The sequence below is a fragment of the Sceloporus occidentalis genome, unplaced genomic scaffold, assembly GCF_023333645.1.
Source record: "Sceloporus occidentalis isolate IW3139 unplaced genomic scaffold, rSceOcc1.0.p SCAF_4, whole genome shotgun sequence".
In the NCBI taxonomy this organism is placed as follows: Eukaryota; Metazoa; Chordata; class Lepidosauria; order Squamata; family Phrynosomatidae; genus Sceloporus; species Sceloporus occidentalis.
In genome coordinates, this window is record NW_028316984.1 from 24,895,530 (window position 1) to 24,912,477 (window position 16,948).

The 16,948-nt window shown below is 39.5% G+C and overlaps 1 protein-coding gene across 3 annotated transcripts in view; it reads left to right on the top strand.

The window, feature by feature from the left end:
- Positions 1-16,948, top strand: part of GTF3C3 (general transcription factor IIIC subunit 3) — a 30,877-nt gene that overhangs the window by 4,403 nt on the left and 9,526 nt on the right. For 2 of the 3 annotated variants that reach the window (XM_089519528.1, XM_089519530.1), the window contains exons 2-12: positions 769-865; positions 4,557-4,774; positions 5,626-5,749; positions 6,502-6,693; positions 7,498-7,663; positions 9,015-9,162; positions 10,740-10,812; positions 12,169-12,243; positions 13,225-13,328; positions 14,835-15,006; positions 15,947-16,149. In XM_089519528.1, coding sequence (XP_089375654.1) covers positions 769-865; positions 4,557-4,774; positions 5,626-5,749; positions 6,502-6,693; positions 7,498-7,663; positions 9,015-9,162; positions 10,740-10,812; positions 12,169-12,243; positions 13,225-13,328; positions 14,835-15,006; positions 15,947-16,149 — 1,572 coding nt within the window. Of the gene's footprint in view, positions 1-768; positions 866-3,333; positions 3,892-4,556; positions 4,775-5,625; positions 5,750-6,501; positions 6,694-7,497; positions 7,664-9,014; positions 9,163-10,739; positions 10,813-12,168; positions 12,244-13,224; positions 13,329-14,834; positions 15,007-15,946; positions 16,150-16,948 lie in introns of those variants that run through there. The other variant, XM_089519529.1, reaches the window with a different exon arrangement.

A 16,948-nucleotide genomic window follows, 5' to 3' on the forward strand; every position in this document is an offset into this window, starting at 1 on the left:
TAGTAGTATGATGCTCAAAGAAGGCAAATGCTATTTTAGTCTGCATTATTAGAAAAATTGTGCTCCAGTCCTTAGGACTGGAGTGTGGCTTTGGTGTGGCTTCCAGCCTCTTAGGATGCATGCATCATTTAAACAGCATACCTCCAAAGTGACACGAAGCAGCTTTATTTTGGCCTGTCTGTTCAGGCCCATAGTTTCCAAATTGAAAGAAGTAAGAGTCCAACTATATTCTGTGCTGGTCAGGTCTCATCTGGAGTACTGTGTTCAGTTCTGGGTCTTCATTTTAAAAAGAATATAAACAAGTTGGGGCAGGTTTGAAGAAGTGCAACAGGGATAGTAAGTGGTATGGAGAGCAAAATATATGAGGAAAGATTGAAGGTCCTAGACATGTTAAGCTTAGTGAAGAGAAGACTGAGGATGATTGAATTCTTTAAATATCTCAAGGGCTATCACCGAGAGGACGGGGCAAGCTTGCTCTCTGCTACCCAAGTGGATGCAACCAGCTCTAATAGGTTGAATTTACAGGAGAGTAGATTTTGGTTGAACATTAGGAGGAACCCTTTGACATCCCTGCCTAATATAAACAAGTTTTAACTGAATTTAAATAAGAGATCCTCATTAAATTGTAAAGTTTACGGTCTAAGTTTAACTTCTTATCTGGAGGTCAGCTCCATAGCTCAATAAGAAAAGTGGTTTTGGAACTAATTCCAGATGAACTGTTAACACTGTAAAATACACATTTTCTCTATTTTATTTTCATTTTTACAGGATAAGGAAAGTGATGAAAATTTAGAGGATCTCGATGCTCCTTCTACATCTGGACAAGGGACATCCACTAGACTTCAGGCTCATAGTGATGCAGAAGGTAGACTGTTTCATTGCTTCTGTTTTGCCAGTGGAACTATGATATGCTCTACCCATGTGGATTATGTGTTATCTTGCTTGGAAAAAGAAATATTCCCTAATCATGTGAGCATCCATGCAATGTCTGCATTGTTAATGTGGAGGAAGGATTATAGCTCAGTAGTAGAGCATATACTTTCTGTGCAAAAAGTTCCAGGTTCAGTCCTCAGCGTCTCCCAAGTATGGCTGATAGAGCCTAGAGGGCTGTCATCATTCCCTTTAGATCAGAGGTGGGCAATCTGTAGTCTTTCAAATGTTGTTGGATTCTATTTCCCATCAGCCCTTGCTAGTCTGGGCATCCGTGTCAAATGATGAGAATAATAATTTTTCAACATTTGAAAGACCACAGGTTCTTTGCCACTGATTGAGATTATTCTAAGATGGATAGACCAATGATCTAATTGAGTGGTGCATCTTCCTGTGATTCTCATTTCCATAATTTCCAACACTTTCAGTACAATTTCACTCTGTTCCCCATGAACATTATTCAGTCTCTCTCATAATCCAGAATCAATGAAAAGACTTTCAACAAACCCATTTGCTGAGAGGCAAGGAGGACTGTGTAGAGGCATTATTGCAGCTTCAGCAGTGGTATAGTAGTGTCGAGGATATCATAGTCCCCTCACTTTCTGGTAGGCCTGCTTTTCAGCTACTAGATTGACTTCAGCTATAGGTAAAGAAGGCATTACATGTGCTCTTGTAATTAGAAAATGATCTACAGGATTAGATTTTTCGGAAACTGAGCCACAGGAAATCCTGGCATGTAGAGATACATAAAGTAACATAAATCTGGAAGGTAATTGTGAGCCAAATGCAGGTTGTTTTGGAACCCAAGGATCTCCTTATTAATTTTAAAATCCAGTTGGTACAGTTATCATTGTTAACATTAATTGGCTACTTCATTGTTGCATTTCAGTGATCCTGCTCATTAAGTTATGAAAGCTCTCTTGTTTCATCTTACATTTTTCTTATGGCCACATAACGTTTTCACTTGATCCATCAGTCCCATTCCAGGCAAACTGACAATGGCTTAGGCTGTATACAGTTGGCCCTCCTTATCCATAGATTTTTTATTCACGGATTCAAGCATCCACAGCTTGAAATATATGCCAAAAAAGTATACATTCCAAAAAGCAAACCTTGATTTTGCCATTTGATACAAGGGACACCATTTTGCTATGCCGTTATATTTAATGGGACTTCAGCATCCACGGATTTTGTTATTTACTGTGGATCCTGGAACAAAAACCCAGCGGATAACAAGGTCCCACTGTATAACCAAAAACATGGATACTTATTTTTGGAGCATACAGCTTCCTCATAACTACTACTATTGTGTGTGTGTGTGCGCACGCGCACATGTCTTCGTAGCACTTGTTGACTTATGACAACCCCATGAATTTCATAGGGTTTTTTAGGCAAGGAATACTCAGAGGTGATTTTTCCAGTTCGTTTCTCTGAAATACAGCCCAGCATCTGGTATCCATTGCATGGTCTCCAATGGTCTCCCATCCATGTACTAACTGGGGCTGATCCTGTTTAGCTACTAAATTAAGGTGTGATCTGGTGCCTCTGTACTGTCTATTAATTACAATTGGTAGCTTTAGAATTTCCCCTGTGGTGGGATACCTTTACTATGGGGATTCGCTCAGTTTCAGAAACATTCAGTAGTAGCTGAAATTATGAAAATGAGTGGAGCTTCTGGTCTAGCCAATTTTGCTTTTCATTGAAGTTTTTTTTAATAAAAGAGAAAATATTCTTAAGCAGGCCACATTACTAAAGCAATTAGATAGTATTACACTGCTTCCTCTCTTATTTAAATGACAACATATGCAGAAATGTGGATAATTAGCTACCTTTTCACCTGATCAAAATGTACTTCCAAAATGGTTTCAGAAATGGTCCATGCAACTGAGAGATGGGAGGAACTGTGTTCATTTGACAATTGGTGCGGTCCAATACCTGCTTGTGATAATTACACAAACATTTATTGCAGAAGTGCTCAACATGTTATTATCTTCTAGTTCCAGCTTTTCCAGAATAAGATTTGAGAACTTGAAATCCTGGAGTTGCAGTGACCATGGGGGGAAAGGAAGAAAGGAAGTGACAGAAAGAGACACCTCTATATTTGCCATCATCTCTTAAAAGCTAGAATCTGTATGCATCCTTAGAATGAATTATATAAACTTGGAAGCTTGTGACAGTGCAAAAATTTAGACGAATTCTGAGACAGTGAGGTTTTGCAACTGGGTAAACACTTCCCCCCAGCAAGGCTTGTATCACTTTCCTCCAAGCCCAATGTACTTTACAAGATTATAGTGATTAAAACAACAGCAGCGGGGGGGGGGGGGGGACTCATGTGCTTATTTGAAGAAAAAGGGAAATAAATGTGTAATATTAGAATGACTCTGGCAAAGTATCAGGAGTATTTTCTTGCAACAAGGGCAAATTGCAACATTGGGGTTTTTGTGTACTCCTGTACTCATGAACTTCAAATAATTTGTGGAATGGGGTTGTAGGAAGAAAATTCACAATGTTGTGTTCTTTTTTAAATTAATATTTCATGAAGCGAAAATATATTTGGGTCTCTTAGATTGGCCACAGGATACTACCAATGAATATGGGCCACAGTACATTAAATTTGGGTTCCTGAAATACTTTTGTTAAATTTAATATTTTTAAACCATGTGGTTCCAATTTTCAGGTTGCAAAACTTGTATTGCCAGACATGATGATTCCAGGAGCTGTCTCATGTTCATTCCAGGGCTTGGAGAAATTAATTTTTAAATGTTACTCCCTCAAGTCCCCCTCCCTCAAAAAACAGGGCCAGTGAACATCATTGCTGGGGTTTTCATGGGAAATTATAGTCTCAACAAGTAATTTGCCAATCTGTGACCCGCTTGATGTTCAAGGGACCTGTTACAGAGCTGTGACTGATTGATTCAGCTCTGCCTTACCACTATTGCCTGCTATAAATGAACTGAGCATGTAAATATGTCGTTGTTGTTATTATGCTTTATTTATATAGTGCTGTAGGCATGGTACTTTAGATGAGAGTCAAAATCCAGAAGTCACAAGGACTGCTTTGTCTTAGGATGCTCTTTTACCATTATAAGAAAGTGCTTAAGAAGGCTCATATGGAAGTTGAAAAGGAAGAAGCACAGGGATGGGTTTTTCTTTCATGACCATGGTCCTGAGACAAGGCTCAAAGAAGTGGGAAGAAAGGAATGCTACCTTGCTCGTTCTGGAAGTGACCCTAAAAACAGTTATTTAGATAAAAGACAGAAAACCTGTGTTCCTCTATATGAGGAACTTGAGCTCCCATCATCCCTCACAGTTGCCTGTTAGTGAGGGCTAATTAGAGTTGCAGTCTATCAACTTGCATTATTTCTGTTGATGTGATGCATGTTCAGATAGCCTTAAATCCTAATTCTGTTAGTATGTATGCATAAGATAACTGTCATCGAGTGTTTGTGATCCCAACCTCAGCTTTGGACCCAGAAGCATAGATTATTAAAACAATGTGGTGAATTAATATTGTTTTCTTTCTTGTTTCTATGAACTCTGTCTGTAATTTCAGAAACTTTGTTGATTCCTCCATTTCTTCTAGCACTCATTAATTAGAATGCTTTGTAACCGATTTCTTTCAACAGAAGAAACATCAGATGGGGTCAGTAAATCTGTCCATCGTGTCTTTGCTTCCATGATGGGAGAGAATAAAGATGAGGAAGAGGAAGAAGAAGAGGAGGAGGAGGAAGAGGAGGAAGAAGAAGAGGAGCAAGAGGAGGAGGCAATCTCTACACAGCCTACAGCCGGAGATGTTTTTGCCCTAGAGATGGTGCTTAATAGAGAGACCAAGAAAATGATGAAGGCATGTATTTCCAGATTTAAGTGTTTCTTTGGGCCTTTCCTTGTTGCTAAGAGACAATGAAGAGATGTGTTCTTGGAGCACAGCACTGAGAACAAACTTGAAGCCTGCCAAAAATCTCTGCACATGGAAGGTGGCTTCTAACAGGCCTGTTGTGGATATTGCTGGGGGCCTGGGGCATGCATGGCTCAGTATAACCCCATAGAAATAAGTGGGTGATGGAGACTGTCTTAAGCCACAACTCCTTTTGGCCTTTCCTTCTGGAAAGCCACTCTACATGGTTGTTTATTGTATGGGGGCACTTCGTTATGCTTGTGCCATATAGACAGTGAATGCAGTTGCTATCAAGTTTGAAGAGTGACTGTGGGGATGATTGGGATTTCAGTAACCACAACTAAAATTTCAGAGGTAGTATGTAGCCCATGACAAATTGGGGAGGTCCAGTGCAGCCTCTTCCCTGCCCCAACACCAAGAATTTGCTACCTCTGCATTAGTTGTTGCACATGACTAGGGCTTGATTGGGATAGCAGTATGCAATATTAATTTCCTACATTTACAGTTTGAATGTGAGTGTAAATTGGAGTTTTTGACTGATTTCACTCCTCCTCCTTCCCTTCTGTCCAAGACATAGAGAGGAGGGAAGGGAATTCTTCACAATTGCCAATCAGTGATTGCAAATAGTAGGGATTTTCTTCATGGTAGTCCCTGAGATGGGACTTTGAGATGGAGGTAGGACTGGCTTGAAAATAATGGAGAATCTCTGCAGACCAGATGGGGCCTGCAAGCCACAGGTTCCTCTCGCCTGCTATAAAATAAAATTTATTGCATTGAACTGCTCTTTGCCTATTTCCTAGGAAAAACGACCACGCAGTAAATTGCCTCGTGCCTTGAGAGGCCTCATGGGTGAAGCCAATATTAGATTTGCTCGTGGTGAACATGAAGATGCCATTCTGATGTGCATGGAAATCATAAGACAAGGTAACTGGTGTATATGTGTGCCAGTATGTGTTCATTGGGTTCCCAAAAGCAGTTTGGCTGTGATCTTTGCATTAAAAAAATTTAAGGGCCATTTGAATGAATTGGTTCCATTTCGTTTGAAAGAATCTTAGAATACCTGATTTACTGCCCTGAGATTCTTTGCGCTCTAAAGATCTATGATGATTCCACAGGTTGCCATGATGAAATGTTAGCCCCAGGTGTTTAAATCTTTTCAGTTGCTCCAAGAGTCATCTATAGTCCATCTGCACTGATGGTACTTATGCTCAAAGACCAAGATTTTAGACTTGGCAGCATTTACTTTGAGATCATTTCTAGAATAGTAGGTGGAGTATTTATCAAGGAGGTGTTTAAACCCTAGTCTTGTTCTGGACAGGATCACAGTATGATTAGCATAGAGCAGAACTGGGACTCTTCTATTACCTAGTCTGGGCAGATGAGCATTGTAGTCCATCAACTCAGTTTCAAGATCTTTCACTTTAAGGTTAAACAGGATTGGTGCAAGGATAAAATCTTGTTTCACCTCTTGACATGGGAATGCTTTCAGAGAGTTGTCCCTGGGCACCCACCCTTTACTGTTAGATAAATGTTGTCATAGAGAGATTTGATTAGGGCAAGTGGTTTGATACCAGTAATTGTTGACTCTAATTTGGCCCACTACTTAAGCTTTATGTATTAAGATATCAACACCATTGATTCAAATAGTTAAACATTTTTGCTTTTGTTTCCCATAGCTCCTCTGGCTTATGAGCCATTTTCAACTCTTGCCATGATTTATGAAGACCAAGGAGATATGGAAAAATCTTTGCAGTTTGAATTGATTGCTGCTCACTTAAACCCCAGTGACACTGAAGAGTGGGTGAGGCTTGCTGAAATGTCACTTGAGCAGGACAATATTAAACAGGCTATCTTCTGCTATGCAAAAGGTAAAGTAGATGAGATTTACCTTGTACACAGTTCATGTATGTACACTGCATATCTAGTATCTCAACTTTTTATTAAGCTGAGATAGAATTGTCTAAATGTGACTGTTGTGTGTTATATGCAGATTAGTTTAAAGGTAAGTTTGTTTAACTAAGCATTTAGTCACTGTTTGTTAAAGATTTCCATCATTGTGTAATATATAACCTGTTGTTGATTCGTGATATTGGATTTACGTAAAGAACTGCAGGTATGAAAAGCATGGGGTTGAATCTAGGATCTATCTTCCCTGGGTGGAAGGGCTCTGCTGAGTTTTCAGAAATTTCCCCAGTTTTTTCCATACCACAACCAATCACATTCACGTCCCCTAGCAGTGTCTGCGTGTTTGTATGTGTGTTTGCAGGGGTGTCTGTTGGCTGGAGGGCTGCCAAGAGGAAAAGGACCATGAGCATCTGCTTTAGCCAGCTCAGTTACATGTGCCTAAATCTACATCCTACTCACATTGTATAAATGCTTTTTTTTTGTTTAGTAAGTAGTCTCATGTTCTGTTAGGTGCTTTTTCTCCAAATTCTTGAAATGAAATTATATGGGGGAAAGATGGGAGATACAGTGATGCAGAGACAGGGAGAAACCACTAGCATAAAACACTGGAACATGAGGATTGCCTGATAGGATCAAAGCGATCTCTCTGTCATAACCAGCATTTTGTCTCTTCCAGGCAAAAGCAAAGCTGTTCTCCTGTATTAATATTATAAACATATTACAACACTATCAGACATTATAATGCCTCTTCTTCTTTTTTTTTGTAGCTCTGAAATATGATCCTACTAATGTACGCTACTTGTGGGAAAGATCAAGTCTTTATGAACAGTTGGGGGAGCATAAACTGGCAATGGATGGCTACAGGCGCATTTTAAATCTTCTGACTCCTTTTGATGGAGATCGCTTTATGCATCTGGCCAGAGACATGGCAAAGTAAGCACTGAATCTAGCACTTTAAAAAAAGTCAAGGTGAAATGTAGCATACCTCACCAGTGCCATTCCAAAATGTTTGTGTTTATCACCACCAATAAGAAATACAATTAAAGCAGTTGTACACATTTAAACTTATTAGCTTGATGTTATAATGATATTAGGCTGGTAGCAGATGAAGAAGCATAGCACCAGATGCCAGCCACAGATGCTGGCAAAAAGTCAGGAATAAACTCTTCTAGAACATGGCTGCACACCCTGAAAAACCCACAAGAAACCATAGCACCAGTGTTTGGGACAAAGATGATAATAGGAGAAGGCCTGTGTGGATCACACCAGAGAATTTGCCCATGTTGTTTTGGGAGGGGGCATATGCCAGTGGTGGGTGAGGCTAAGGAATGAGAGTCTCTCATGGTCAGTATCTGCTTCATTTCCCATTTTTACTGAGACAGAAATGAGCCTATCCTACCACTGGACTTCCATATTTTCCCCTCCCTTCTCTTTTACTGATGTGTCTGCAAGGAATTCAGACATTTTCATATCTGGGAGCTGTACAGACGAGCAGAGGAACGCCACCCCTTTTTGCCCCGGATTGGGGCCGCAGCAACCACACGCTGCTGCCTCCGCAGGGAGCAAAAAGAAGCCGTGAAAAGGGGGTTCTTTCTGCTCCCTGGAAGGGGCATCATAGGTGCACCAGTGCGCCATGATGATGCAATTTCTGTGCTGCACCGATTGGGAGCTGCGCCGCAGTAGCATCATTATGGCACATATCATTTAAAAGAACAGATGCCAAAATGGCACCATGGGGCGGGGGCATGGCTTTGAGGGTGCAGATGCTACGCCATGACTCTGCCCATGGGCCAGCACTTTTTGCCGATGTGTCCAGGGCCCTAGTTTGCTATCTAGTCTGAATCTGACAACCTATCATTAATCATAACTATGGTTGGTTTCATACAAAAGAACATCAAATCATGATTTATGAATCTCTCTTGTTTAAACCAGATTCCCTCAACTTGGTCCCTTTTAGATGTTTTAGAAGCTGATCTAAAAGCTTCTGCATGTCTCCTCCCAGCTATGTGAGTCTTGGGTGAGACAAGTTCCTTTCATGTGTTGCTGAGCCATGGTAATGTGTGAAGTTCAAACACAGCAATAGATTATGAAATGAATATCCACTGTTTGCTTTCCCATTTGGTCACAGAGAGATAATAGGATTTTCAAATATTTGACATGATAGATGTGTGTCATTGGAAGAGATGTCGTATTGCTGTCTATCCAGAGAGTATTCATTTCCTTTCCTGTTGATTAATTGTTAATCTGCATTTACTCATGTTCCTGTTACTGCTGTTTTCTGCAGGAGTTATTATGAAGCCAATGATATCACTGCTGCTATTGAGATAATGGAAGAAGCCTTTAGTAAACATCAGAGTCTTGTATCCATGGAAGATGTTAATATAGCTGCTGAACTGTACATTTCTAACAAACAGTACGATAAAGCGTTGGCAGTAAGCAGATTAATTTTCCATAAAGGCTAGCCATTTTAAACACATTAGGAGAGCCTGAATATGTGTGTGTGTGTTGTGTGTTTTGTGTGTGTGTGTACATACTCCCTAACACAGATAGACTAGAGCAATACAAATTTAAAAATCATACAATATGGCCAAATTAAACTTTGAAATCATATCTCCTTGTATTGGCTTGACTTCTGACCATTAACAAACCAGCTATATCAGCTTTTGCACACTGACATGGGTGCTGTGTATGGTTATGTAAGAAGTTTTTTAAAGAGTTTTAAATTTAAAATTTTAATAATATAACATTTTTAATCTTTTGAAATTGTTTAATTGTTTTTATACTTTGTATTTTTAATGTTTCATACTATTTTAACTTCGACTGTTGTAAATTTTGTTAGCCACCTTGAGTCCCTATACCAGGGGGAAGGTAGGATAGTAGTAGTAGCAGTAGTAGTAGTAGTAATAATAATAATAATAATAATAATAATAATAATAATAATTTCCCCAGTTTTAGTTCTCCAGTGGTGCTAGATTATAGTACCACTCATCTTCACTGGCCATATTGTCTGGGAAACAATCTATTGGCAGTTGCAATCTACTGGTTGTCAATCCTTGCAACCTCTGTGTCAGAGTCACCCCTCAGAACTCTCTGCCAACTTAAGTTAGGCCTGCTTAGCTGTGCTATAGCCAAGTTGGAAACATGAGTGTGTGGGGAAGGGTGAGCAAGGAATGTTATATGGGAATCAAAGTCCTATAGCTACCTGGCACAGTGTGGGGAAGAATGCTGATCAGTGGAAGGGAGGAGTGTTCAAGAGGATTATAGAAGCAAAAGTTAGCTTGTTAATTCAGATAGGCAATGACTTGCTGATCCTGACTTTGATTAAACTATTTCAGGTTTATCCATGAAGTGTATTGTTGTTATTATTATTAGTATTATTATTATTAAGTTTTATTTATAAAGCGCTGTAAACTTACACAGCGTTGTACATATAATCAGTTTAAAAATAGAATAAAATTCTATTCTTTGAGTTAGAGAAACAGTGTTCTTTGAGTTAAATAAAGAAAGAGGCATTACACTCAGGTTGGGAAATGCTGGCTTAATGAACACCTTCTACAATGCTTGTGGGTGGCCTCCAGGTTTAACAGTGTTCGGGGTTGAGGGAAGGGAACAAATAATGTGTTGTATTTTTGGTTGAATTTTGGAAAGGTTGTTGTCTTTCAGGTATTCTAGGCCCAAAATGAGACAAGTTTGGAAGTTCAAAGGAACAAGTGGGTCTTCTCCACAGAACTGTGTTGCTTCTTAAATGTCTGGTAATGGGAGGGAGTTGGGAGGGATCACAGAGTTCTAATATTCCCCTTGAACTTTTCTTGATGTTCGGCACTTTCACATAACAATCTTCCACTTATATATTCTGAGTTAGTACAGTCATCTAATGGAACAGAACCATTTGCTTCCTTGAACAGCTGAATTTCTTCTTAGTTTTACTTTAAGCTATATTTTTTCTTAAGATTCCTTTTACACTGGGCTTATTTCATTTTCTTATGTCAAGAATCATTTCTACTTTTAGGTTATTACAGATTTTTCTGGAATTGTGCTTGAGAAGAAAGAGACAGTAATAAATTCTTCAGCAGCGGATAAAGGTACTTGAGGTTTTATATTTCATTGCATTAAGCTTTCTCTGTCAATAGTGCATGATCCTCTGAAGCATTTTGGATCTTTTGCTTCAAGTTAATGACATATCATTAAATTCCCCTTGGCATTGTGTCTGTTCACACTTGCCTTATTTTTAAAAATGGTTTTGCCCTTGAAAAGATTTCAGAAAAATGACAGTTCGTTTCTCCTTTGGTGTGTGGTGCAAGAGGGCAATTAGGGAACTAAGAAAACCAAGGAAGATTTTGGCTGCATCTCTATTCTAGACAAAACATTCTTTTGAGAAAAGAAAAGAGGAGCAGAATTACAGTTTAATTCCTTTAATTATGCTGTCTGGGGAGTATCCATGTAGGGTAGTGGCATCTGCTGGACCTTTACAGTATCTGCAGTAAAGGAACTGGGTGGGGATAGTGGTGCGTATGTGTGAGAGTATTTTTTAAATGTGCCTTACCTACTACCTTTATGAAATTCAGTTTTCTTTAGTTTGTAGTATTGTGCTGTAATTGACTCTGTGATGCTCCAAAATAGGCTTAACAGTTTAATAGATAGATAGAAAAAGGAACTGATTGAAAGAACCTAAGAAAAGCTCTGCTAGATCAGACCGAAGGGCTCACAGTCCAAAGGGCCCATCCAGTCTGGTCAGACATGTGCCTATGGGATGCCCACAGGCAAAAAGTAGGTACAACTGCCTCTCCAAATTGTGTTCCCAAGCAGCTGATAAACTTAAGTGTATTGCCTGTGATACTGTAGGTAAAATATAGCTATTGTACTGGGAGCCATGGATATCCATGCCTTCCAATCATTTTGTCTCACCTCTTTTATAGCTGTTCAAGTCAGTGGCTACCACTTAGCATTGTGGTAGCATGTTCCATAATAAAATTATATGCTTGGCAAAATGCTTTCTTTTATCTCTGCTGAATTTGACCACCATTTAATTTCTTTGGATGTCTCTGGATCTCAATGGGTGATGGAGAAAAACTTAACCTTGACTGTTGTCTCCATACCATCTGTTCTGCACTCCTCCTTGCCCTAGTACAAAACTACTACTACTTTTGGGACACAAGATGCCACTGTTTCAGGGGTTCAAACTGTTTCTTCTCATGTGCCCACCCACTTCCAATGAGGGTTGGTTTTTTTAAAGCTAGGTATGCTATCCTATGTCAAAACACTCCAGAAGCAAAAGAAGGGCAATGAATGAATGCAGATATTACTATCGCATGTTATTTTCTGTACACATGTTATCTGCTTGGATATATTTTCCAGTTTGAGTTCATTTTTGGTGATAAGACAGAATCTCATAAGATCAATGTATTCTTTATTTTCCCTAACCTTTTGTCCAATGAAAGAGGCAGTGGAAATGCAGGAGGGTCAAGAAGAAAGGTCTGATGCCCAAGAACCTGTGCCTGGAACCAGTTCTCCATGTGAGCAAGTTATTCTCAAAAGTAGTTTACACCAGTAATATTTCTTGATAGGAAGTACAGTATTAAATACCTGAGGATAAAAATGAGAGTGGCCTTGTTTGATGATCCTGCTCAGGGATTGACAACTTTTGTTGCGATGATCTGCACATTGCAGGTCAGCCAAATGCTTGAGGGCTGCAAAGGAGAGCAGAGAAAGGACCACCTACCTCCCATGGAAGGAAAATACACAGCCTGGGAGCAGCCACAAAAAAGGCCCTCATACATATTTACTTGATTTATATTAATACAGTTTTTGCACTGGGTGATTCTAACTCCATAACCCCGAAATGAAAACCAAAAGTAGTTGTCAAATTGCCTGCACCCCCCCCCCCTTCGGGTTTTGGCCATTTCTTGGCATTTTCAGTCGTTTCCAGGCTGCTGTGCAGCTCTTAGCAGGGAGCAAAAATTGGGCCCCACAAAATTTACCCACCCCTGCCCTGGAACATAATTTTCTGAAAAGGATAGATACTTCAATATTGTTTGGTAGTATTAATGAGAAGGTACCTTCCAAAATGAAGCTTTTATTATAACAATACAGACAAACAGTGTCAGTGGAGATTAAGGTGTTTGTGATGCTGCGTGAACAGCCATAGAGATAGTCATATAATGTGAACTTACAGTAAAGTTACAGTATGGATTTATCCTTATGAGCCAAAGTAACTTCAGACAGGAACAAGGAAGAGGGAATCCTCAGGGGACAGTTGCAGAAGTAGAAAAATATTTGTGAGGAACCAGACCTTAGGCATTAAAATACTTCATTCAACTCCAAGCATTGCTAAGGAGGGGGAAATGACCAGTGAGAGTAAGGTCAGGGGCAGAATGTTGGCACATGGCTAACTGAGTTGAACCTGGAACAGGAGCATTTTACACTGCAACATTTTGCAACATTATTATGTAGATGTGATGCTGATGAAAAGAACTAAAACTGCTTTCCTTCTCTAGCTTCAGAAAAGGTGACTTGCTCTATACCTGACGGTGTTCCCATTGACATTACTGTGAAACTCATGGTGTGTTTAGTTCATCTGAACATTTTGGAACCTCTCAATGTAAGTACAAAAATGGAATAAAGATGAAGCTGGAGTGTTCTCCATATAGTTACAGTGAGGATGGAGTGGTTTGGGCAGCAGGATGATCCTTTAAAACATGGTTTTAAAAACATGGGATCCAGAGAGGAGTTTAGGCAAGAACTCTAACCTTGTGGAGAATTGGCTATTTTGCTCCATATTAAAATTGTTCTTTTGGATCACAAGCTGCCTTGGTAATTCCTGCCCTCTCCCTCCCCAGTTCCATCAGCACTTTGCCATGTGATCTGGGGGGCTGGTTACTCCTGAGACCAGTTTCAGGAATTTTTTGTATTCCGGCCATCAGCTGTAATATTACATAGCTTTTATAGTTTGGTTTTGCGAAGGAGCCTCTGCTATATATACCTGTAAGAACCTGAGTATTAGGGCAGCCTTATAATTCTAAAGTTGCAAGTCAGGAAGGGAAATTGTAAGCATCTGTGATATTGCACTGTGTATATTCCAGGTCTAGCTATAGAAGGGTAAACATCTGCCTTTCAGTGTCCCTTAATCCTTCTTCCATGGGTGTGTTATCATTGGATGGACTGACATGGAGAATATACTTGAAAAATGTAACATTAGCCTTTTAAAACTCACACTGTCTTTAGGTCATCGTTTTTCACTTTAATGAATAGCAATTGATTTTTCTCTAGCTCATTCCCATTTTTTCAAACACAAATTCCACCATGTTTCCACTTCAGTATGTGATTTTTTAAAAAAGATGCACAAAAGACATTTTCATCCATTTTTCGATGATATTTTTATACATACAAAATTCTAGATTTTTGTATAATACATAAATATATTTGCTGGTTGTTCTGCAAGCGATCTTCTCTAATGTATGTATTTTCTGATGGGAGATCAGCATGACAAAATTTGTAGATGTCCAATTTTTTTAAAAATAATAATTACATTTCAGTTCTTGTGTCAGTTCAGGAAGTGTGAACTAGATTGGCTCATATTAAAATATAAACTAAACGAATCCCTGTTAGTCAGAAGGCTCCCGTAAAAGCCAAGATTCTGCACATGGTATCTCTTGAGGGAAAACAAGTTGTGCTGCTGATCACATCCAACATAATGTAACCCTAAGGAAATTTATTTTATGTTTTTTTTATCAGTATTGCTATTCAGAACAATAATTGCATAAAAAACCTGTAAAACCAAGTACAGTATGCAATAACAAATCCAGAAAGCTCAGAATTTCTAGCTGCCTTCCTTCAAACCTCTCTGTTGATCAGAGTATTGGTGCTGTGGACATATAATTGCAATATTCCTCACATTGCAGGTTTTTACAATATCTTAAAATTAGGATTCTTTCCTACTGGTTTCAAACAGGATTTTTCTTCTTGTATTTTTAACATTTTCAGAGATGTATTGACCATTAAAAAATTGTTCCTGTTTTGTAAACTAATGTTATCTTTGTTCAAAGAGACCATTTTTATTTCAAGGTGTTATACATATACTCTCAAATTTTTCTTGTTGTTTGTGAAGCTTTTGTTAACTACGCTAGTGGAACAAAACCCAGAGGATATGGGAGATTTGTACCTCGATGTTGCAGAAGCATTTCTTGATGTTGGAGAATATAATTCTGCTTTACCTCTCCTGAGTTCTCTGGTGTGTTCAGAAAGATACAACTTAGCTGTTGTTTGGCTCCGTCATGCAGGTAATAACTCTGTTGAACTTTGTAGTAAACTCTTCCAGTACAGTTAGAATGCAGTAATTTAAGGCTATATACATGCTTTTGTGGGAGCATGTCCCATAGAACACAGTATAGCTTATCCTGGATTACACATGTTTGGGATTCTGTGGGAAAAGACATTAGATTTTGGACCCTAACACCAGATGCACCACTGAGGGCTGCAATCATTTTGGTGCTTTCTCTTGGCATAGCATACAGGGGTCTGCAGTGACAGTAGGAAGAAGCAGAAAAAGCTGTAGCTATCAGTGGAGATAGCTATTCTGCCAGCCCTTAAGTGCACAGTCCTGAGTGTGACAGCTTTCTCTGCCTTGCCTACCACCCCTACTCTGTAGCTGCTGTACGCACAGCCATTTTACTGCAGCCACCACTCTTAGCATAACAATACCAGCCAACAGGATTTTTGACTAACAGTTATTGATTGTGGGCTTACACCCAATTCATGGGAAGGCTTGCAGGCCTAATCTTGCATCTATTGAGGACTCTGCTTGAAAGAGTTATAGATTAGGTCATACTTAAAGGAGACCCATTGAAAGAATTGAGACTTAATATAATAATGACTATCTTAAGACCCCAGGTCCCATTTGATCTGGAAGGGTTTTTGAAGCAGATCCCAGATAATTCAATCAGATACTTTAAGTGTATTTGACAGGAATGTACATAAATGCACCTAAGAAATGCTATGAACATGCCTACCTTTTGTTGCTTGATGAGCAAAGACTTGACACTGTAGTGTACACATCAGAATAACAATGGTGCTGCTAGTTGCCCTGTACTTTGGGGAACTGGATGTCCTTAGAAAGGAAGGTGGTTGCTCTCTTCTTGTGAGAGCCATTATAGTATCATAACTCAAATGCAAAAGCCTGCTAAAAAGCCGAAGACATGACTTTGTTGTCTCTCTTTCCAGAGTGCTTAAAAGCGCTGGGCTACATTGAACGTGCTGCGGAGAGCTATGCCAAAGTAGTTGACCTGGCTCCCTTGCACCTGGATGCGCGTATCTCCCTCTCAACCCTCCAGCAGCAGTTGGGCCGGCCTGAGAAAGCTCTGGAGGCGCTTGAGCCCATGTATGACCCAGATACACTGGCGCAAGATGCAAATGCAGCTCAGCAAGTAAGAACTTCCCTCTGGTAACATGAATTGGATTCTAGAGTCAAAGTGGATTTCTGGCTTTAAAACATGGGAATTGCTTTGACGGTGGGATCTCAGTGTCAGATGGAGTGGAGGAAGCAGCACTTGGTGACTGTCTGGCAGAGTGGAGGATGCATGGAGTTCTTTAATAAAGGATACCTTAAGGGGAAACCCTTTTCTATTTGAGGGCCACATTTCCTTAGGCATCTCCTGTCTGGTACTACATGCTCATAGTGAGGGAGGCCAGAGTGAATAGTTATATGGAATATTTAGTTTAAATAGTTATAGTTATTTGGATTATTTTCATGCCTTTCTCCCAGTATGGGACCCAAAAGCAGCTGACAGTTCAAATTAAAACAAAATTTAGCTAAAGCAGTATATAGCACAAGAATTTTAAACTATGAAATAAATAATTGAAACATTAATCTAAAACAGTTAAAAACACATTTAAACATGATAACAAGGCAACAAATTAAGAGCCGCCATAAATCAAAAAATCTTTACCTTCCAGTGGAAGGAAAGCAGAAAAGGTATCAATTGAGTCTCTTGTGGGAGGGTGTTCCAAAGCCTAGAAACAGCCATCAAGAAGGCTCTCTCTTCTATCCTTACCTATTGAGACTGCAAGGGTGGTGGGACCGAGACAACCTGTCCCCCTCCAAAAAAAGACTATAAGATTTAGACAGGCTCAAATGGAGCTGTCAGATATTCCTCCCCCCTCATCTTTTTTCCCCCTCTCTTTGACAACCCTTTGCATGTTTCCTGTCCTGGCTTGTCACTTAAA